General features: G+C 40.3%; 2 protein-coding genes across 2 annotated transcripts in view; both read left to right on the top strand.

The window, feature by feature from the left end:
- Positions 1–13262, top strand: part of LOC146450920 (uncharacterized) — a 51576-nt gene that overhangs the window by 18394 nt on the left and 19920 nt on the right. The window lies entirely within an intron of this gene.
- LOC146450921 (uncharacterized) lies at positions 3842–5398 on the top strand (the record flags this gene model as incomplete). Its single annotated transcript, XM_085099830.1, has 1 exon — positions 3842–5398. A coding segment is annotated over one exon (1557 nt), but the record flags the coding sequence as incomplete, so codon positions are not given.

Raw genomic sequence — 13262 nt, 5'->3', positions numbered from 1 at the left:
TTGAAGACCGCTGCTTTTTCGTCTCTACGTTTCCCATAATTTCAGTGAAGTCGCCCTAAATTTTTCTATTTTGATGTGTAACAGGTCCCCGCGTGTAAACCCTTCAAGGGACTTGTCCCATCGTGTAAACCCTACAGCGGACTAGTCCCTGAGACAAGTCCCCGCGACTAGTCCCCTCATGTGCCTTTCAAATCAGTGAAGTCAGTGGTGCATGAGATTGTCAACTCTGTTGACACCGATTTTTCTTATTTATTATTCAGTTCAGTTATATGCAGTTCATATTTATTATGGTATTCGTTTTATTTTTAATTGTATCCGCGACTATAAAATATAAAAACTTTCATCTAAGCGTAATTCTTAGCTCTGTACGGGTTGCTTCATGGAGTTGATTGGCGTCCCAAGGGGGGGGGGGGGGGGTACTCCCGCTTCCCAAAACTCTTACCCTATTTATGAGCAAAATCTGCGATTTTCCCTACCCTATTTATGGCCTGACCAAAACTTTGATATCCTCTTTAAGACCTGATAGTGTCTGGTCAACTTCAGTTCAAAATCCCCTCGAGCCCAGCGCGTGACAAGCGTTCAGTTGCCGTAAACATTGTGATATGAAGAAGTAGCTTCTTCAAAAAAACAAAAACAAACAAAAAAAAACCTCAAAAAACAAAAACGAATTTAAGACTTCAGTGCAAAGATCGATACCCTATTTATTACCAAAATGGCTAAACTTGATACCCTATTTATGACCAAAGCGGCTAAAAAACGATACCCTTTGGGGCCGCACATACCTATATAGCCCATATAAGGGAGTACCCCCCCCCCCCCCCCCGATCGGCGTGCAAATAGTGATTCCAGTTTCACCAGTTACAGATCAAAATTTAGTGTCATTAAGGAGAATGAACCAAGCTACTCTGACAAGACAGTTTCCGAAGCCTTTGAGAGCGGTTAGCTTCATTCCCCTAAATTCGCTATAAATATTATTACAAGTTTTGGAGGTCATAGGATCGTTTCCTACCAAGGTCTTAGAATATTTATCGTTGTGTTATTGTATGGTTTCCCATTTTCCCTCACTCGCAGTTGGGAGCTCATAAGAGCAACTCGCCAATTAAACAAGTTTCATTACAGAGTTATGGGTCATTAGTGCTGTGCGGCACAACACACAATGTATTCCTCAAACGGACCTACGCTACTTTGGTGGGGGAGAAAAACGAATATGCTCCGACGAAGGGCTAATGCTTTAAAGGGGAAGTATCATGGGGTTTTTGATATCTTTTGTTAAAAATGATGAAATAGGACCTTCAATCAGCTGCCAAATAATTCTAGAACAACGAGAGGAAAGAAATCAACCCAATTCTTGAAAGAAACAACTTGTGATCTGTTCTAGCGCATTTTGGAAACAAAAATGCGAGAACTTGAAAAACATTAGCCTAATATTTTTCAAGTTTCATTCCAAACCGGCCTACCCTGTCCCTGGCTAGAGGCACTAATCGACAGTTTTGTTGCACTGGGGTGATAATTTTTGACAAACTTGACAATTATTTTGTTGTTTCTGCTGACAGTCAAACATTTTGGGGTTTTGAAATGACAGCAAATTTTCGTGATACTTCCGCCTTAAACGTCAGCTATTGTATCTCTGTTTAGTGGCCAATTTATCTTTTCCCTTTCAGATAAAACCAGACATGTGATAAAGAGTAGCTTCCCATTTTAGCGAGGAGGAGAGGGGGGGGGGGGGGGAAAGGGAAAGAAGAAACTGGAGTTTAGCTGGAGTTTAGGACTACCAATGTTAATGGCTACAGATTACTTGATTAAAAAGTTACTCGACATTACGCCAGTTGGCAATTCCCGGCCTTTCTTTTGCTGATGCATCAAATCGTATTACTTAGACATTATTTTTAATTGGGCTGTTTTACCATCTTTGTTTGAATTGCCTGTTTTTGTAAATATAAATAATAACTAATAATCATGGTAACAGATCACTGATAGTGGAGGCGCGATGTTCTATCCTGCCGGTTTCTCTAATGAGACAAGACACTTTTTGTTTCCCTCCGCCCTGCTGTATCAGTGGCTACCGGCAAAATTTTAAACAGACGTATCAAAACACTGTATCTAGCAATACACGCTTTTCATACGTATAAAAACGCGACTGTAATTTTTACACTGAAAGTGATCTTTCTTTAAGGGTTTAAGGAGGGAAAGAGAGCCTAGTTTTCTTTAAGAGACCAAGCAAAACGAAAAACATGAGTATACTGTCTGTGCCACATCAAGATAACACGTCTTCTTCGTAAACTAGAATTCATAGCAACACAATTAAAACTATGTAGAAGATTAGAAGCAAAACAGGTGAATGAAAAACTAAAGTGCCAAGAGAAATAAATAAAAAATGACCAAAATGAAAGCTTGAATGCAACTTTAATTTGTTACGGCTATGTGAAGTGGTAATGTAGAGATCGGCACAACTTTCACGCAACAACAGCAGCAGCAAAATCAATTTGCTTAACAATCGAACTGGAAACTGTCGTATCCTCTTAATATATAAATTAGAGGAATGCTAGTCAAAAAAACTAGCCCAGAGAAAGACACAACACTAGTCGATCACGTGCTTTCTTTATTACTCCAATTCCAAAATACTCTCTGCCTAGGTTACTATTTCATGTAATACACGACAAAAACCACAGTTTTATTAGTCCTAAGAAACTGAACGAAACAGTTTTCTTCAATTAGGAGTCAATTATTCCCCGAGTTGGCGAGCTGTTGTTGGCTTTACGAAAATGCCAGCTGGCCCTTTTTTCTTAGTTTTAACGACATATTTGGCCCTCGAAAACGAAAGGAATTAGTTTTCCAATGATGGAAAAATTTGAACCAAAGAATTGAGATTTTTTTAACAACCTGGTTTATCCAGGACTCACTTTACTTTATATTTTGTACAGTTACCTGATAACGCTTTTGTTATTTTATTTTTAATTCAATTATATATTTTAAAACTGTAAATCACCTTCCTCTTTTTGACTTCGCACGGTACAAATATATTTTACTAGTAGGTTAGCAGAGTCCACAATTAGCAGCATTGCTAAATATTTTCGACACTTTGAATTGTCGGCTGAAAATGACAGATACTGAGTACTGATAACTGCAGAAAATTTAGAAATGTATCAGTGTTGTTCATATAGTGAGGTAAAAAATGAGTTACACTTTCTTTTTCCTGTAATCTAAGGAAAAAAGTTGTAAAAAAAAAAGTTGAAAATGACATTTTTGTGCGATAGCATGGATTTTTTTAGTTGTTAGAAATTTATTTAGCGGTTTCGTTTTTTAATCTTCCAGAATAGAAAGAAAGGCCATGATTGTTAAGGGGGCGTTACACCTAAATTTCAATAAAATTTGAAGAGGTTTTAAAAACACTAACAGACAGTTGATACCCACGCAAGAGCACCCCAGTTTGCTAGTGGACTAACTTGGTATCCGTCTATTAATTATTAACTACAAATTCCAATTTTAAAACTTCACTAAATCTTCAATATTTCTTATTTCTCTTCATTTTACCAATCTTTCTAGAAAAACTACTCCTTCCAGATACACCCAAAAATCACCCAAAAATTCACAAAATACCCCACAACACAGATTGACAATCTGATGATAGGGTTTTTGGATTCTTTGAAACACGAACGAGATATTTCCATTAAAGCCATGTCAAGTGGCGGAAAAATAGCGTTCAGGTGTAACTCCCCCTTAAGAGCGTGTCCGGCATGAGAGGACTGGGAAGAAGGTGGCAATACTCAAATCAAAAGTTCTCGATGCACTTGCAACCAAAGTACATTAAAAGTACTAACTGTCAAAGCAAAATTGTCGTTAACAACATCTGCCAAAAATAGGATACCTTTCAAATTTTTGCTCAACGCACTTAACTGGGTTTCGTTTGGTTGTTTATCCACTTCCTGTCTCATTTCATAACTATTTGGTCTCAATAGAATGCAGTGTCCCAGCCATTGGTCAGAAAACTACCACAGTTGATTCACAAGAAAGAGACCATGGAAACAATGAGGGGACGTTGCTGCATGCAGCCGCACAGAATGGAGACGTTGACACGCTTTTGGAAATACTGCCTCTTGGATTTGACATTGATTCAAGGAACAGTGATGGTAGAACACCATTGATGATTGCAGCTTCTAATGGGAGATTAAATGCATTTAACCTTCTTCTAGAAAGAGGCGCAGATCCGACTTTGAAAGGCAACAATGGATGGACAGTGCTGCACAGTGCTGCGAATGGCAATAATGATAAAATCATTGAGGAGTTGCTGTCTCGTAGACTTGACGTTGATTCAAAGAACAGTGCTCATGGTTCAACACCATTGATGATTGCAGCTTGTAATGGGAGATTAAATGCCTTTAACCTTCTTCTAGAAAGAGGCGCAAATCCCACTTTGAAAGACAACAATGGAAGGACAGTGCTGCACTGGGCTGCGTATGGCAATAATGATAAAATCATTGAGGAGTTGCTGTCTTGTAGACTTGACATTGATTCAAGGAGCAGTACTGGTTTAACACCATTAATGTCTGCAGCTGCTAATGGGAGATTAAATGCATTTAACCTTCTTCTAGAAAGAGACGCAAATCCCACTTTGAAAAACAACAATGGATGGACAGTGCTGCACTGGGCTGCGTGTGGCAATAATGATAAAATCATTGAGGAGTTGCTGTCTCGTAGACTTGACATTGATTCAAGGAGCAGTGATGGTTCAACACCATTGATGATTGCAGTTTCTCAAGAGAGATTAAATGCATTTAACCTTCTTCTAGAAAGAGGCGCAGAGCCGACTTTGAAAGACAACAATGGATTGACATTGCTGCACTTTGCTGCGAATGGCAATAATGATAAAATCATTGAGGAGCTGCTGTCTCGTACTCTTGACATTGATTCAAGGAGCAGTGATGGTTTAACACCATTGATGATTGCAGCTTCTAATGGGAGATTAAATGCATTTAGCCTTCTTCTAGAAAGAGACGCAGATGGGACTTTGAAAGACAACAATGGATTGACAGTGCTGCACTGGGCTGCGAAGGGCAATAGTGATAAAATCATTGAGGAGCTGCTGTCTCGTACTCTTGACATTGATTCAAGGAGCAGTGATGGTTTAACACCATTGATGATTGCAGCTTCTAATGGGAGATTAAATGCATTTAGCCTTCTTCTAGAAAGAGACGCAGATGGGACTTTGAAAGACAACAATGGATGGACAGTGCTGCACTGGGCTGCGAAGGGCAATAGTGATAAAATCATTGAGAAGCTGCTGTCTCTTGAACTTAACATTAATTCAAGGAATAACAATGGTGAAACAGCGCTGATGGTGGCAATATCTAACGGTAACGCTAAAGCTGTCAAATATCTCCTTAGTAAGGGAGGACGTTAGCTTCTTTCTTCTTTTAGCACTCGGTAAGTGTAATACTCTGTAGGTTGGGAAATTATCAGGTACATTTACATTTTGACACGATTAAACACCTTTGGACAGAAAAGACAAGGTAAAAATGTTTTTTTGTTCAAAATATGGAAATAGCCAAAATTAGCCCGTGAAAGTTGATTCCTTGTTTACTTGAAAATGCTCTCGCAAATTTTCTATTAATTTCGCTTAGAAGCTATAAAGGTTTTTAAAGTTGCTCAAGTCTTTTACTAGCTCTCGAGATATTAGATATTATTTAAAATGCAGTTTTCTACGTTACCATTGCTGTGGTAACAGCTGTTGCTTGAGCGCAGAGGTGTTGTAAGAAGGGCATCGACGTTTTCATTGTATATTAAGAACTTTTGCTTTCAAAGCGTCTGAACAAACCTCCCAAATTGGTAACGAAGGAAACGGGACCTTGTCGCTCGATAGGTAACAGTACACTCCAACCAGTGAGTTTATTCTGAAACATAGGATTAATTTTGGTTAGGTTTGGTACAAACAACACGCACGTTATTGGAAGAATGCAGTGACCGATGTAAAGTTATTTAGTACGTACTCACTGTCAAGCAGTGGGAACTAAATTTTCGTTTATGACATTAAAGGTAGATACATCAGTTGTTGAAATATTTTTTTGAAAAAGCAAGCGTACAGACACTAGGGACAAGAGTAAGTGTCCGTATTATAGAGGTGTCTGCTTTAGAGAAGAAGGCTTTATATGGAGTCCTGTCTCTCGGGGACCAAGTGAACTGTCCGTATTATAGAGGTGTCCGTAATAGAGAGGTGTCCATGATAGAGAGGTGTCTGTATTGTAGAGGTGTCTGTATTGTAAAGGTGTCTGTATTATAGAGGTGTCCGTGTTATAGAGGTGTCCGTATTATAGAGGTGTCTGTATTATAGAGGTGCCCGTATTATAAAGGTGTCCGTAACAGAGAAGTGTCCGTATTGTTGAGGTGTCCGTATTATAGAGGTGCCCGTAATAGAGAGGTGTTTGTGTTATAGACAGGGGCACCCAACGGATCGTTTAGGTAAATTATCTGTTCGGAAGGCCCCTAATCCCCTACAATTTTCTTAAGGGAATTTTTACCTCGAACGTTTTTGATATGGGAAATTTAAGGCCTAGTGTTTTCGGATTGATAAAAATTTGGTTTCGGGTACCGAGGAAAGGTCAGCTAAGATTTTCGGAAAGGAAATAAGACCTAAGGTTTTCGAGAAATGGTCAAAAATGCCCTAGTAATTTCGAAAAGACTCAAGTTCCCCTAGAATGACCGAACAGATAAAAATATTATAGCGCGGCCTGAAATGAACCTACAGAACTTTAAAGGCACTCCAGATAGCCTAAAACAGTGTTTCAATGGATTTGAGTGAAAACTATCGTTGGTTGCCCCTGTATAGAGCTGTCTGTATTATAAAGGTGTCCGTAATATAGAGGTGTCCGTAATATAGAGGTGTCCGTAATATAGAGGTGTCCGTAATATAGAGGTGTCCATTATAGAGAGGTGTCGTATTATAAAGGTGTCCGTAAGGATAGATTCCACTGTGGCACCAAACATAGAACAATTATTGCATCCACCCTGTGTTCTAGCACCAAAATAATGCTGAATGTTTAGTTAAAGAACGTAGACTTTAATACAGTGTTCTCCCTAACAGTATGGTAGCAACAGAACAGTTAATTTTAGCTATTAGTGACTGAATTTTAAATATAATTTTTTAAATTATTACTGTTTATTATATGGCAAGCAATTCTTAGGTCAAATGGTGCGCTCTCATTGGCTAATTTTCGGTCGGGATTTTACAGTACGGACCATTACCATGGAAACGGTCCGTTTGTGTATTTTTTTTTCACTCCCGGGAAATTCAAAGCTGCGCGAAACACAAAAAGTAAAAAAAAAAAAAAAAAAAAAATGCGTTAAAATCCTTGGTAAAAGCAAAATATAATTTTAAAAAGTAACTGTTTCTAAGTTTGAGTCTTACTGACAACATGGAAGACGACGAAGAATTCGAACACTCGCCAAGTGAGTTTTATCATGGATCTTTCTAGGATCCATGGTTTTATTAGGGATCTTAAGCAACGACGACCGCGACGGCAACGACAACGCCGCAAAACAATTAGGGTTAAAATGAGCAAAAACAATCGCTCTGCACGTGCGTTTTACATTTTGGTACATTTCTTGGCCGTCCTCTGCAAAACAACAACGTGAAATGACTACATTTAAGGTTTTGTGGAGAACGTGAACGCACGACGGTGAATTTTTCATTTTCTTTTTTAATTTGTACGCCACTCCTACCGATTTGGTTCCTGGATAGTTCGCCATTTTTGTAAAATTTGAGCGAGTTGAAATAATCCCGAAGTAGCACAAATGAAATAAAGATATATTTTCAGGTGACGTTTTCGTTGCCGTTGCCGTCGTCGTTGCTTAAGCTCCCTAATATGAGACGAGCATCGAGGCAAACCGCATAAGCGAGAGCCAGGAAGAAATAGAAGGTTTTATTAAGAACCAGAAAAGTGCCAATACTACCAAGAAAACTACAACGGACATGAACACTCTCTCCCGCTACATGGAAACAATTGGCATGAGTGGAAAAACGGTCGAAAGCTTACCTGCGCCCGAACTTGACCACCTCCTGTGCAAGTTCTTCATGAATATCCGGAAGAAAAATGGAGAAGAGTACGAACCAGACACCATATCTGGTTTTCAACGAAGTATCCAAAGATATTTAAGTGAGAAAGGTTCTTCAGTTAACATATTGAAGGACAAGGACTTTGAAAAGTCGAGGAAAGTTCTCTCTGCGAAACGCAAGTCGCTTGTTCATGGACACGGTAAAGGTAACAAACCGCAAGCTGCCACGGCACTCGAAGACGATGAAGAAGATGCTCTCTTTGAGACAGGAGAATTTGGTGATCACAATCCAGTTTCGCTGCAGCGAACAGTTTGGTGGCTCTTGTCTCTTCACCTCGGTTTTCGGGCGAGAGACGAAAGCCGAAAGCTGCGCTGGGGAGATGTTCAGCTCCAAGAAGATAAAGATGGTGGAGAAATGCTTGTTTGGCTTGCAGAACGAGGCACGAAGACTCGTCATGGTCAAGAAAAAGGTCACCGAAGGGCTTTTCAACCAAAGGTTTACGCTACCAAGACAGAACGATGTCCAGTGAAGTTCTACAAAACGTTCAAAAGCCACAGACCAGTAGAAATGAACAAACCAGAGTCCCCATTTTATTTAGCAGTACGGCATAATAGAAGCTCGCAAGATAATGTTTGGTACATGAAGTCGCCTCTCGGAAAGAATGAAATCGGGAAATAGTTGTCCACAGCAGCCCAAAAGGCTGGTCTTCAAAGAGAGGGAAAACAAATTACCAACCACTCATTGCGTAAAACGTGTATCTCCAGGCTGCTCGATGCTGATATTCCCGAGAACTTTGTTGCTCAGCTCAGTGGCCACAAAAACACGGAAAGTCTCCAGTCGTACAAGCCGGCAAGCTCCACTCATCAAAGAAGAATGTCGTTAACACTCAGCAGGGCCCATTCCGGTAGTGAAGAATCGACGGTTTCAAGTGTTCAAGACCTTCAAATGGCCTCGTGTTCTTCCAGTGAAAACGCCTTTACCAGCACGGCCGCAAATTCCATGATGAAGTTTAGCGTGGATCCACTACTATCCTCCGCCGCTCCGGTCTTTGCAGGAGCTAACATTAGTTCCATCAGTGGCTGTACTTTCCAGATCTTTCATGGAAATGTGAAATTTGTACAGACCGAAAAAAAGTGTCGACTTGTTATTGAAAGTGACGACGATGATTGACTGTCGACCTTTCTTCTCACAAGAAGTCAGTTTTTTTTTTACTCTGTAAACTTTACATTTTCAAACTCCGCTGATTTCCTGTTTTGTGATTTTTCCCTTTCTTAAGTCAGCAAATGCTTGATCTTTTCAGCATAAAATAAACCACACAAGTGTTTTAGAACTCGTGTTATAAATCGTTCTTTTCGTTTCTGTGATGCTCGCGTCATCAAAAGCGGGAAAAATCCCTTACATCGCTGGCATCATGCCGGAAGTTGACTTGAATGAAACAACCGGAAGTGTCCGTTCGGCCAAAGAAATGATGCCATATAATAAACTACTTACTAACCTAGCTTGCTCGAGCCGTACTGGGGAATATTGGCCCTCGGTCGCTTTTGTACGGACCTCGCTGCGCTCGGTCCGTACTGTCACGACCTTGGGCCAATATTCCCCAGTACGGCCCTCGCGCTCGGTTAGTAAGAGGTTAGATTTTAGTGTTTCACGACCACACAAGTACTGTAATGTCGTTAAAACTTTTAACCTCTTTTAAGTAAAGACTGTTGGAAAATATGGTAGTAACGGTTGAAAAACGCAAAAGGAATACGATAAATTTACAGAAGAATCTGTGTGCAAGTTTGAGTTATTGTCAACGTAGAATTGCTTTGATTTTTTTTATTTTGGAAACGTGTGTTAAAAAAATAACATATGACAGTTTATTTTTTTAAATTTAGGTACAGTTGAAGCTCTTCTTGCGACCACTCTCGTAAGCGACCAGCTATGTGAAACCCCGTTTGAATTTTCACTTAAACTCTGTAATCAAATGCTCTCGTAAGCGACCGTTCCCATAAGCGACCGCGACCACTTTTGAGAATTTCCAACTGGCCTTTTCCTTTGTTTTTTAAGCTCTCGTAAGTGACCACTCAAAGATTCTGATACGTGTTACGGTAATTACAGTAATATAGCACTGGCGAATTACCGTTCGTAGATAAAGATCTCGAATCTAAAATTCAAGATGATTTACGGCTGGATCAAGAGTGTTACCCTGAGACCGAGGTAGAGCGCTTTATGCTGAAAGCTCTGGTAAGTGACCAGCTTTTATTGCTTCAGCTTTTGGTCGCTAACGAGAGTGCGTTCTCGTAAGCGACCAGCTCTAGTTACGACCAATTCCCGAGGTGATCGCTTTTGAGAGCTTCGACTGTATTTTCATTTGTATAACTTATAGACAGTAGCTTTTCTGTATATTAAGGTTATTTTATATAGTTTTCTGGTACATGGTACTGTTATTTGTGATTTAACATTGCATGAGGACATTTATATTTTTACTATAATAAGATAGACTGTATTTTAGTAGTGAAAGTAGTTATTTGGAAATTTGTTATAGGAAGCTTCAGCGTAGACTTAATTTGTTTACCTTTACGTTTAAATATCCGATAACATATTTCCAAATAACTGAGTACTTTCAGGTTCAAATATATTATGAAAGGTGTTCGTCATCGTGGTTTGAAATGATAGCTGAGTTTAATCGTTTGTCTCACGATTGAGTCACATAGATGTGCTTTGCGACGTTTGGACCGCTATACTGCTGGTCTTCATCAGGCGATGGTGTCGACTGATTGCGTAACAGTATAAGTAGCACCTTGGTTTGACAACATCAACAGGGACAATGGAATTGAAATTCCAGAAGCGTGGACGGCCACGATTAAACAACACAGCAGCCGATCGGTCCCAAGGCGGACCGCTGATGGAACAATATCTAGTCTGAATGACGAGGATTGAAATCCTCCAATCAACAATAGCCTAAGAGAGGATAGAAACCCACCAGTTAACACAAACCACATCTATGTGACTCAATCGTGAGACAAACGATTAAACTCAGCTATCAGGTTCAAATATGATAAGGAATTAGTTATTTTATGGTGTATATTACTGTAAACATTTTTTGGAAACATTTTTTACAGACTCAAAGTTTGTTTACAACAAAAATGTACATTTTATCGCTATTTTTTATAGTTGTAATGTCAATTTGACTTTAATAAAATTTACTAGGCACGGAAAGCCATGTCAAAGCGCAGTTTCGTAAATGTTAGGGTAGTGACTGCGATTTGGAAAGCGAAAGGAAAACAATATGAGACTATGTTTGTCGTGTCACCTCATCATTGGTTTTTGTTTGGTTGTTTTTCATCTTCTCAGTTGTGATGCAACCTTGAAAACAGAAGAAGCAATTTGACAGGGGTGGGAGGGAGGTGGGGGGTGTTGTGGGGTTGGTTATGCTAACTAACCTTTTATCCTCAAAAGTTTGCCATTGAGCAGGGCCCTAGTTGACCCCGCTTTCTTTTCCCATTTCTCGCACAGCATTCAATTTGGGCATGAATGGACGACAAAAAGAAGCTTAATTTAATAATGTTATCTCCTTGTCGTCCATTCAAGCCCGAATTGGGTGCAAAACTGCGCCAATCTTTCAGCTGAAAATGGAGCGTGAACAACGTTCTGTGAGAAACCACTTTGAAATCAAACGAAGACAAAAAAAGTGCGGTACTTCACTAAGAAATTTCCTCTTTCAAATTGACGATCCACTGAACGTCGTCAACAGGAAATAAACGCCCCGGTGCGTGTCTCACTGAGAAAAATAAAGAGCTGGCTTTTTTAATCGAATGTTTTTGCCCTTAGGCTGGATTGTTTTTATTATCAAGTGTTACAGGCATAAAATGTGTCACTAGGCATTACAGATATGAATTTGGCTTTTTAGCTCCGACATTTTCTCTTGACAAATATATACATCGTCATGATTTTAAAATCCCCTAAGCATAGGTACTCTCCCTCGCAGCCGCTTTTAGTGTTGTCACGCAACGCGTGGAGCGTTGGGTGACGACTAGCCTGCGTAGCTGGCGGTTTTGGTGGGCGGGAAAGCCGGGCCAAAACGAGTGGTGCAGCTGCGGGTGAAATGGGGAGAGAACCGCGACAGTCGCGGCGAAGCCGCGTCAACGAGCGGCTTCGCCGCGTTGCCCTCGCCCCATTTCCCCGCGGCTTCGCCACTCGTTTTGGCCCTCGTGCCCGGCTTTTCGGTGAGCCCACCCATAAAAACCGCTAGCTACGCAGGCTAGGTGACGACACTAAAAACGGCTGCGAGAGAGAATATAAAAAGCATAGACGTACGGGCATTTTTTTGCCCGGGGAGGGGGGGGGGGGGGGCGGTGAACCAGTTGCCCAAAAAATTATCGCAAGTTGCCCAAAAAGGCCATTTTACAGTTATGTGCTAAGTGACCTGGTGTTCGATTCTAAGCGAGGCAGGGGGTGACCTTGTTTTGATACAGACCTCACTGCTTTTAATATGTAGATCATGCTGTTCTTATGCTAACTAGTTTACATTTACATACGAAAGGCAGTGAGGTTTGTATCAAAACAAGGTCACCCCCAGCCTCGCTTAGAATCCAAGACCAGGTCATTTAGCACACAACTGTAAAATGGGCTATTTTACGAAACAGTCGAACAGAGAAGAGGGTCATACGATGCACTAACATAGGCCTACATATGAAGTAAAAATATTCTTACATATGAATCTATCATCGATGAACTAATAAAACACGTTAAAAGAAACAGCTGTCTCTGTCATTTTGCCGGCCGAAGATATCAATGATACGATCCATGTCATTGTTGACTGCAGAGTTAGTATATGCCCTTTCAATGTTAACAAGTGCGATGTTACTGAGACGTTGTTGCCCCATGGTGCTACGGGGGTAAGTTTTTAATCTGCGCAATGCACTGAATGATCGTTCTGCCGAACACGATGTAGCAGGAATCACTGAAAGCATATGTACCACATTGGAAAACTCTTGCAACACATAAAATATATCATTCTCGTGCATTGACTCCAGCATTTCTGAATCAGTCATGTAGCCTAATCCGCGCACACGACGAAAACTGGCGTACATTTTCTGCTCGGCTTCCAGAATCCCGCCGTCGATTTTGTAAAATTTAGCAACGCGGGAGAAGCTTTATTAATCAGGTCCCGGTTGTTCAAAGCCCGATCAACTTAATCCCGGATTAAAGTGAACTTTGAGTAGACTTTAAG

Source organism: Pavona decussata, unplaced genomic scaffold (genome assembly GCF_977016875.1).
Source record: "Pavona decussata unplaced genomic scaffold, jaPavDecu1.1 SCAFFOLD_416, whole genome shotgun sequence".
NCBI classification, from domain to species: domain Eukaryota; kingdom Metazoa; phylum Cnidaria; class Anthozoa; order Scleractinia; family Agariciidae; genus Pavona; species Pavona decussata.
This window is presented reverse-complemented; position numbering and strand designations above follow the sequence as displayed.